We start from the raw sequence: 10,837 nt of genomic DNA on the forward strand, positions 1-10,837 counted from the left end.
GAGTTGAAGGACCATAGCAAGACCTGGAGCAGAGAGGTTGGACTAGATGACCTCAAAAGGTCCCTTCGAATTCTGAAATTCTAAGATTCCCACTCACCACTTTCAGGTTGGCCTCCTGCAGTTTCCTGGCTCTCTCTTCCAGGCGCTTGGCTATGACTGCCAACTCAGCGTTTTTCCTCTTCAGATGCTTGACTTTCTCTTGGGTCTCGGGGAAGCAGCTTTTGCGCTGAGCAGTGAAAAGGAAGAGAAAAGGGTCTGTCGTGTCGGAGTGCACTTTTCTCTCTGGGGGTCGGACACGCTCTGGGTCATGCAGGGTGGAGAAGCTCCCACATTCTCCCTCGAGCACAGAGGAGATGGGCGGAGTCTAGTGATGTGCGGTTCGGTCCGGATCCGGCGGTTCGATCCCGGACTGAATCGGGCCCTTCTGGGACCAATCCGGACCGAATCCGAGCCGGTTCGGTACCGAACCGGCTCGGGTTTCCCGAACCGGTTCGGGAACGCCATTGCCAGTCTCTGAGTGTCTCTTAAAAGTTTCAAGTGTGTCCTCCATTTTGTGTCTCCTTCCCGAAACTTTTGCTCCTCCTTGCATCCATTTTGTGATGCTATTTCCAGGCATTGTATTGGCTGCGCTATTGATCCTTGATTGGCCAGAATGAGTCCTTTGGTCTGGTAGGCTGCTTGGCTGTTGCACTGTTGAGAGCTGGCACCCTGTTGGCCGTGGGGGGAGTGCAAAGGTGGGGGCTCCCAAAGGAGGGAATTTCAAACCTATATAAACCCAAGCCTCTTCTCTGGAAACTTCTCTTGGCTGCAGTTGTGGGATCATCTCTGAGACCTGCTTGCCCTTTGCTGACTGCTCTGGTGTCTCTGTGAGTCCTGACTGTGTCCTGTGTCTCTCTGTGTGTGCTCTAATCCTTTGTCCACCTGCCCTTTGTGACTCTCTGTGTGTCTCCTCTCTCTGTCTGTCTCTTGTCTGTACTGTGTGTTACTTCACTTTACTTTCTTCTTAATTTCCCCCAGTTTTCCCTGTTCCTTGTCTGTCTGCTTTTCTCCCCCCTCCCCCCCTTTCCCTTCTCATCCTTTGGGCCTACCCTCCCCCACTCCCACCCACTGCATCCTCATTGCTTTAAAAGTTCTTCCATTAATTATTGCTCTTTGTCCTGCCTTGTTTTTGTTCAACTTTTTGATTTTCACATTGCATTCCATTGGTTTCATTTATATATTGCTTGCTGGTTTTGCTTAAATTGTACCATTTTGTTTGTTTCTACTGCTGCCCTGCGAGTTGGTTCCCTGAATCCCTCCCCCCCACCCCCAGAGGATTCTGTTGTTGTTTCTTGTTGTCCCATATAATCAGTTTTGGTTCCCTGCTCCCAACTTGCCCCTCCAAGTCCAAACCACACCCCACCCCAACCCCACCCCATCCAGCCTTCTCCCAAATTTGCTGCTGCCAAACAGAGTCCAGTTTTCTTTGCTTGCAGTTCCACTTATTCATTTGCTATTATTAATTTGCAGCAATTGTGGTTTCATTGTCTCTGTTCACTTAGTGGCCCCCCTCAGAGTCTGTGTGTTTGGTTCCCCCTCCCACCCACGAGTTTCTTCTTCTTGGTGGTTTTTGGTTTAGAAAAAAAGAGTCTTTCTTTTCATTGTTTTTTTTTAAAACTTCTGGCTTGTGTTCTCTTGATATATATTTTGCTCCCCTCCTCCTCCTCCTCCCACTGCCTGCCCCCCCATCCTCCCTCCTCCCAGACCCTAGCCCAGGCCCAGCTCCTCCCCCCACCACCCCATCCAGCCTTCGCTGCTGCTACCCAGAGTCCAGTTTTCTTTGCTTGCAGTCCCACTTATTTATTTGCTATTATTAATTTGCACCAATTGTGGTTTCATTGTCTCTGTTCACTTAGTGGCCCCCCTCAGAGTCTGTGTTTGGTTCCCCCTCCCCACACCCCCACCCCCGAGTTTTTTCTGCTGGTTAGAGTCTTTCTTTTCATTGTTTTTTTTTTTAAACTTCTGGCTTGTGTTCTCTTGATATATATTGCTTTATATATTTTGCTCCCCTCCTCCTCCTACTCCCCCCTGCCTGCCCCCCCACCCTCCCTCCTCCCAGACCCTAGCCCAGGCCCAGCTCCTCCCCCAACCACCCCATCCAGCCTAATCGCTGCTGCTGCCCGAGTTGTTCCAGTTTCTCCTTTGCTGTTTGTTGTTGCCCCCTCCCCTTCCCCCCAACACCCCCCTGCCACACACTAGCCGCCAACCACACACACCATCTCTGCTCCCCCCACCCCAACCCTTTTTTCTCCTTGCCCCTGACTCTCTCCACTTACCCCAGGCCCCCTGCCACACACTAGCCGCCAACCACACACACCATCTCTGCTCCCCCCACCCCAACCCTTTTTTCTCCTTGCCCCTGACTCTCTCCACTTACCCCAGGCCCCCTGCCACACACTAGCCCCCAACCACACACACCCTCTCTGCTCCCCCCACCCCAACCCTTTTTTCTCCTTGCCCCTGACTCTCTCCACTTACCCCAGGCCCCCTGCCACACACTAGCCCCCAACCACACACACCCTCTCTGCTCCCCCCACCCCAACCCTTTTTTCTCCTTGCCCCTGACTCTCTCCACTTACCCCAGGCCCCCTGCCACACACTAGCCCCCAACCACACACACCCTCTCTGCTCCCCCCACCCCAACCCTTTTTTCTCCTTGCCCCTGACTCTCTCCACTTACCCCAGGCCCCCTGCCACACACTAGCCCCCAACCACACACACCCTCTCTGCTCCCCCCACCCCAACCCTTTTTTCTCCTTGCCCCTGACTCTCTCCACTTACCCCAGGCCCCCTGCCACACACTAGCCCCCAACCACACACACCCTCTCTGCTCCCCCCACCCCAACCCTTTTTTCTCCTTGCCCCTGACTCTCTCCACTTACCCCAGGCCCCCTGCCACACACTAGCCCCCAAACACACACACCCTCTCTGCTCCCCCCACCCCAACCCTTTTTTCTCCTTGCCCCTGACTCTCTCCACTTACCCCAGGCCCCCTGCCACACACTAGCCCCCAACCACACACACCCTCTCTGCTCCCCCCACCCCAACCCTTTTTTCTCCTTGCCCCTGACTCTCTCCACTTACCCAGGCCCCCTGCCACACACTAGCCCCCAACCACACACACCCTCTCTGCTCCCCCCACCCCAACCCTTTTTTCTCCTTGCCCCTGACTCTCTCCACTTACCCCAGGCCCCCTGCCACACACTAGCCGCCAACCACACACACCCTCTCTGCTCCCCCCACCCCAACCCTTTTTTCTCCTTGCCCCTGACTCTCTCCACTTACCCCAGGCCCCCTGCCACACACTAGCCCCCAACCACACACACCCTCTCTGCTCCCCCCACCCCAACCCTTTTTTCTCCTTGCCCCTGACTCTCTCCACTTACCCCAGGCCCCCTGCCACACACTAGCCCCCAACCACACACACCCTCTCTGCTCCCCCACCCCAACCCTTTTTTCTCCTTGCCCCTGACTCTCTCCACTTACCCCAGGCCCCCTGCCACACACTAGCCCCCAACCACACACACCCTCTCTGCTCCCCCCACCCCAACCCTTTTTTCTCCTTGCCCCTGACTCTCTCCACTTACCCCAGGCCCCCTGCCACACACTAGCCCCCAACCACACACACCCTCTCTGCTCCCCCCACCCCAACCCTTTTTTCTCCTTGCCCCTGACTCTCTCCACTTACCCCAGGCCCCCTGCCACACACTAGCCCCCAACCACACACACCCTCTCTGCTCCCCCCACCCCAACCCTTTTTTCTCCTTGCCCCTGACTCTCTCCACTTACCCCAGGCCCCCTGCCACACACTAGCCCCCAACCACACACACCCTCTCTGCTCCCCCCACCCCAACCCTTTTTTCTCCTTGCCCCTGACTCTCTCCACTTACCCCAGGCCCCCTGCCACACACTAGCCCCCAACCACACACACCCTCTCTGCTCCCCCCACCCCAACCCTTTTTTCTCCTTGCCCCTGACTCTCTCCACTTACCCCAGGCCCCCTGCCACACACTAGCCCCCAACCACACACACCCTCTCTGCTCCCCCCACCCCAACCCTTTTTTCTCCTTGCCCCTGACTCTCTCCACTTACCCCAGGCCCCCTGCCACACACTAGCCCCCAACCACACACACCCTCTCTGCTCCCCCCACCCCAACCCTTTTTTCTCCTTGCCCCTGACTCTCTCCACTTACCCCAGGCCCCCTGCCACACACTAGCCCCCAACCACACACACCCTCTCTGCTCCCCCCACCCCAACCCTTTTTTCTCCTTGCCCCTGACTCTCTCCACTTACCCCAGGCCCCTGCCACACACTAGCCCCCAACCACACACACCCTCTCTGCTCCCCCCACCCCAACCCTTTTTTCTCCTTGCCCCTGACTCTCTCCACTTACCCCAGGCCCCCTGCCACACACTAGCCCCCAACCACACACACCCTCTCTGCTCCCCCCACCCCAACCCTTTTTTCTCCTTGCCCCTGACTCTCTCCACTTACCCCAGGCCCCCTGCCACACACTAGCCCCCAACCACACACACCCTCTCTGCTCCCCCCACCCCAACCCTTTTTTCTCCTTGCCCCTGACTCTCTCCACTTACCCCAGGCCCCCTGCCACACACTAGCCCCCAACCACACACACCCTCTCTGCTCCCCCCACCCCAACCCTTTTTTCTCCTTGCCCCTGACTCTCTCCACTTACCCCAGGCCCCCTGCCACACACTAGCCCCCAACCACACACACCCTCTCTGCTCCCCCCACCCCAACCCTTTTTTCTCCTTGCCCCTGACTCTCTCCACTTACCCCAGGCCCCCTGCCACACACTAGCCCCCAACCACACACACCCTCTCTGCTTCCCCCCACCCCAACCCTTTTTTCTCCTTGCCCCTGACTCTCTCCACTTACCCCAGGCCCCCTGCCACACACTAGCCCCCAACCACACACACCCTCTCTGCTCCCCCCACCCCAACCCTTTTTTCTCCTTGCCCCTGACTCTCTCCACTTACCCCAGGCCCCCTGCCACACACTAGCCCCCAACCACACACACCCTCTCTGCTCCCCCCACCCCAACCCTTTTTTCTCCTTGCCCCTGACTCTCTCCACTTACCCCAGGCCCCCTGCCACACACTAGCCCCCAACCACACACACCCTCTCTGCTCCCCCCACCCCAACCCTTTTTTCTCCTTGCCCCTGACTCTCTCCACTTACCCCAGGCCCCCTGCCACACACTAGCCCCCAACCACACACACCCTCTCTGCTCCCCCCACCCCAACCCTTTTTTCTCCTTGCCCCTGACTCTCTCCACTTACCCCAGGCCCCCTGCCACACACTAGCCCCCAACCACACACACCCTCTCTGCTCCCCCACCCCAACCCTTTTTTCTCCTTGCCCCTGACTCTCTCCACTTACCCCAGGCCCCCTGCCACACACTAGCCCCCAACCACACACACCCTCTCTGCTCCCCCCACCCCAACCCTTTTTTCTCCTTGCCCCTGACTCTCTCCACTTACCCCAGGCCCCCTGCCACACACTAGCCCCCAACCACACACACCCTCTCTGCTCCCCCCACCCCAACGCTTTTTTCTCCTTGCCCCTGACTCTCTCCACTTACCCCAGGCCCCCTGCCACACACTAGCCCCCAACCACACACACCCTCTCTGCTCCCCCCACCCCAACGCTTTTTTCTCCTTGCCCCTGACTCTCTCCACTTACCCCAGGCCCCCTGCCACACACTAGCCCCCAACCACACACACCCTCTCTGCTCCCCCCACCCCAACCCTTTTTTCTCCTTGCCCCTGACTCTCTCCACTTACCCCAGGCCCCCTGCCACACACTAGCCCCCAACCACACACACCCTCTCTGCTCCCCCCACCCCAACCCTTTTTTCTCCTTGCCCCTGACTCTCTCCACTTACCCCAGGCCCCCTGCCACACACTAGCCCCCAACCACACACACCCTCTCTGCTCCCCCCACCCCAACCCTTTTTTCTCCTTGCCCCTGACTCTCTCCACTTACCCCAGGCCCCCTGCCACACACTAGCCCCAACCACACACACCCTCTCTGCTCCCCCCACCCCAACCCTTTTTTCTCCTTGCCCCTGACTCTCTCCACTTACCGCAGGCCCCCTGCCACACACTAGCCCCCAACCACACACACCCTCTCTGCTCCCCCCACCCCAACCCTTTTTTCTCCTTGCCCCTGACTCTCTCCACTTACCCCAGGCCCCCTGCCACACACTAGCCCCCAACCACACACACCCTCTCTGCTCCCCCCACCCCAACCCTTTTTTCTCCTTGCCCCTGACTCTCTCCACTTACCCCAGGCCCCCTGCCACACACTAGCCCCCAACCACACACACCCTCTCTGCTCCCCCCACCCCAACCCTTTTTTCTCCTTGCCCCTGACTCTCTCCACTTACCCCAGGCCCCCTGCCACACACTAGCCCCCAACCACACACACCCTCTCTGCTCCCCCCACCCCAACCCTTTTTTCTCCTTGCCCCTGACTCTCTCCACTTACCCCAGGCCCCCTGCCACACACTAGCCCCCAACCACACACACCCTCTCTGCTCCCCCCACCCCAACCCTTTTTTCTCCTTGCCCCTGACTCTCTCCACTTACCCCAGGCCCCCTGCCACACACTAGCCCCCAACCACACACACCCTCTCTGCTCCCCCCACCCCAACGCCTTTTTTCTCCTTGCCCCTGACTCTCTCCACTTACCCCAGGCCCCCTGCCACACACTAGCCCCCAACCACACACACCCTCTCTGCTCCCCCCACCCCAACCCTTTTTTCTCCTTGCCCCTGACTCTCTCCACTTACCCCAGGCCCCCTGCCACACACTAGCCCCCAACCACACACACCCTCTCTGCTCCCCCCACCCCAACCCTTTTTTCTCCTTGCCCCTGACTCTCTCCACTTACCCCAGGCCCCCTGCCACACACTAGCCCCCAACCACACACACCCTCTCTGCTCCCCCCACCCCAACCCTTTTTTCTCCTTGCCCCTGACTCTCTCCACTTACCCCAGGCCCCCTGCCACACACTAGCCCCCAACCACACACACCCTCTCTGCTCCCCCCACCCCAACCCTTTTTTCTCCTTGCCCCTGACTCTCTCCACTTACCCCAGGCCCCCTGCCACACACTAGCCCCCAAACACACACACCCTCTCTGCTCCCCCACCCCAACCCTTTTTTCTCCTTGCCCCTGACTCTCTCCACTTACCCCAGGCCCCCTGCCACACACTAGCCCCCAACCACACACACCCTCTCTGCTCCCCCCACCCCAACCCTTTTTTCTCCTTGCCCCTGACTCTCTCCACTTACCCCAGGCCCCCTGCCACACACTAGCCCCCAACCACACACACCCTCTCTGCTCCCCCCACCCCAACCCTTTTTTCTCCTTGCCCCTGACTCTCTCCACTTACCCCAGGCCCCCTGCCACACACTAGCCCCCAACCACACACACCCTCTCTGCTCCCCCCACCCCAACCCTTTTTTCTCCTTGCCCCTGACTCTCTCCACTTACCCCAGGCCCCCTGCCACACACTAGCCCCCAACCACACACACCCTCTCTGCTCCCCCCACCCCAACCCTTTTTTCTCCTTGCCCCTGACTCTCTCCACTTACCCCAGGCCCCCTGCCACACACTAGCCCCCAACCACACACACCCTCTCTGCTCCCCCCACCCCAACCCTTTTTTCTCCTTGCCCCTGACTCTCTCCACTTACCCCAGGCCCCCTGCCACACACTAGCCCCCAACCACACACACCCTCTCTGCTCCCCCCACCCCAACCCTTTTTTCTCCTTGCCCCTGACTCTCTCCACTTACCCCAGGCCCCCTGCCACACACTAGCCCCCAACCACACACACCCTCTCTGCTCCCCCCACCCCAACCCTTTTTTCTCCTTGCCCTGACTCTCTCCACTTACCCCAGGCCCCCTGCCACACACTAGCCCCCAACCACACACACCCTCTCTGCTCCCCCCACCCCAACCCTTTTTTCTCCTTGCCCCTGACTCTCTCCACTTACCCCAGGCCCCCTGCCACACACTAGCCCCCAACCACACACACCCTCTCTGCTCCCCCCACCCCAACCCTTTTTTCTCCTTGCCCCTGACTCTCTCCACTTACCCCAGGCCCCCTGCCACACACTAGCCCCCAACCACACACACCCTCTCTGCTCCCCCACCCCAACCCTTTTTTCTCCTTGCCCCTGACTCTCTCCACTTACCCCAGGCCCCCTGCCACACACTAGCCCCCAACCACACACACCCTCTCTGCTCCCCCCACCCCAACCCTTTTTTCTCCTTGCCCCTGACTCTCTCCACTTACCCCAGGCCCCCTGCCACACACTAGCCCCCAACCACACACACCCTCTCTGCTCCCCCCACCCCAACCCTTTTTTCTCCTTGCCCCTGACTCTCTCCACTTACCCCAGGCCCCCTGCCACACACTAGCCCCCAACCACACACACCCTCTCTGCTCCCCCCACCCCAACCCTTTTTTCTCCTTGCCCCTGACTCTCTCCACTTACCCCAGGCCCCCTGCCACACACTAGCCCCCAACCACACACACCCTCTCTGCTCCCCCCACCCCAACCCTTTTTTCTCCTTGCCCCTGACTCTCTCCACTTACCCCAGGCCCCCTGCCACACACTAGCCCCCAACCACACACACCCTCTCTGCTCCCCCCACCCCAACCCTTTTTTCTCCTTGCCCCTGACTCTCTCCACTTACCCCAGGCCCCCTGCCACACACTAGCCCCCAACCACACACACCCTCTCTGCTCCCCCCACCCCAACCCTTTTTTCTCCTTGCCCCTGACTCTCTCCACTTACCCCAGGCCCCCTGCCACACACTAGCCCCCAACCACACACACCCTCTCTGCTCCCCCCACCCCAACCCTTTTTTCTCCTTGCCCCTGACTCTCTCCACTTACCCCAGGCCCCCTGCCACACACTAGCCCCCAACCACACACACCCTCTCTGCTCCCCCCACCCCAACCCTTTTTTCTCCTTGCCCCTGACTCTCTCCACTTACCCCAGGCCCCCTGCCACACACTAGCCCCCAACCACACACACCCTCTCTGCTCCCCCCACCCCAACCCTTTTTTCTCCTTGCCCCTGACTCTCTCCACTTACCCCAGGCCCCCTGCCACACACTAGCCCCCAACCACACACACCCTCTCTGCTCCCCCCACCCCAACCCTTTTTTCTCCTTGCCCCTGACTCTCTCCACTTACCCCAGGCCCCCTGCCACACACTAGCCCCCAACCACACACACCCTCTCTGCTCCCCCCACCCCAACCCTTTTTTCTCCTTGCCCCTGACTCTCTCCACTTACCCCAGGCCCCCTGCCACACACTAGCCCCCAACCACACACACCCTCTCTGCTCCCCCCACCCCAACCCTTTTTTCTCCTTGCCCCTGACTCTCTCCACTTACCCCAGGCCCCCTGCCACACACTAGCCCCCAACCACACACACCCTCTCTGCTCCCCCACCCCAACCCTTTTTTCTCCTTGCCCCTGACTCTCTCCACTTACCCCAGGCCCCCTGCCACACACTAGCCCCCAACCACACACACCCTCTCTGCTCCCCCCACCCCAACCCTTTTTTCTCCTTGCCCCTGACTCTCTCCACTTACCCCAGGCCCCCTGCCACACACTAGCCCCCAACCACACACACCCTCTCTGCTCCCCCCACCCCAACCCTTTTTTCTCCTTGCCCCTGACTCTCTCCACTTACCCCAGGCCCCCTGCCACACACTAGCCCCCAACCACACACACCCTCTCTGCTCCCCCCACCCCAACCCTTTTTTCTCCTTGCCCCTGACTCTCTCCACTTACCCCAGGCCCCCTGCCACACACTAGCCCCCAACCACACACACCCTCTCTGCTCCCCCCACCCCAACCCTTTTTTCTCCTTGCCCCTGACTCTCTCCACTTACCCCAGGCCCCCTGCCACACACTAGCCCCCAACCACACACACCCTCTCTGCTCCCCCCACCCCAACCCTTTTTTCTCCTTGCCCCTGACTCTCTCCACTTACCCCAGGCCCCCTGCCACACACTAGCCCCCAACCACACACACCCTCTCTGCTCCCCCCACCCCAACCCTTTTTTCTCCTTGCCCCTGACTCTCTCCACTTACCCCAGGCCCCCTGCCACACACTAGCCCCCAACCACACACACCCTCTCTGCTCCCCCCACCCCAACCCTTTTTTCTCCTTGCCCCTGACTCTCTCCACTTACCCCAGGCCCCCTGCCACACACTAGCCCCCAACCACACACACCCTCTCTGCTTCCCCCCACCCCAACCCTTTTTTCTCCTTGCCCCTGACTCTCTCCACTTACCCCAGGCCCCCTGCCACACACTAGCCCCCAACCACACACACCCTCTCTGCTCCCCCCACCCCAACCCTTTTTTCTCCTTGCCCCTGACTCTCTCCACTTACCCCAGGCCCCCCTGCCACACACTAGCCCCCAACCACACACACCCTCTCTGCTCCCCCCACCCCAACCCTTTTTTCTCCTTGCCCCTGACTCTCGTCCACTTACCCCAGGCCCCCTGCCACACACTAGCCCCCAACCACACACACCCTCTCTGCTCCCCCCACCCCAACCCTTTTTTCTCCTTGCCCCTGACTCTCTCCACTTACCCCAGGCCCCCTGCCACACACTAGCCCCCAACCACACACACCCTCTCTGCTCCCCCCCTTCCCACCCCAACCCTTTTTTCTCCTTGCCCCTGACTCTCTCCACTTACCCCAGGCCCCCTGCCACACACTAGCCCCCAACACAC

The 10,837-nt window shown here is 59.9% G+C and overlaps 1 protein-coding gene across 7 annotated transcripts in view; it reads right to left on the reverse strand.

Moving 5' to 3' along the window:
• The window catches only part of TSPOAP1 (TSPO associated protein 1), an 85,547-nt gene that overhangs the window by 43,232 nt on the left and 31,478 nt on the right, over nucleotides 1-10,837 (reverse strand). For all 7 annotated transcript variants that reach the window (XR_008311809.1, XR_008311808.1, XM_053275062.1 and 4 more), the window contains exon 3: nucleotides 98-226. Coding sequence is in view for 5 of the 7 variants with exons in the window: in XM_053275062.1 (XP_053131037.1) it covers nucleotides 98-226 (129 nt within the window). In the remaining 2 variants the exon portion in view is untranslated. The remainder of the gene's footprint in view (nucleotides 1-97; nucleotides 227-10,837) is intronic.

This window comes from Hemicordylus capensis, chromosome 12 (genome assembly GCF_027244095.1).
Source record: "Hemicordylus capensis ecotype Gifberg chromosome 12, rHemCap1.1.pri, whole genome shotgun sequence".
NCBI classification, from domain to species: Eukaryota; Metazoa; Chordata; class Lepidosauria; order Squamata; family Cordylidae; genus Hemicordylus; species Hemicordylus capensis.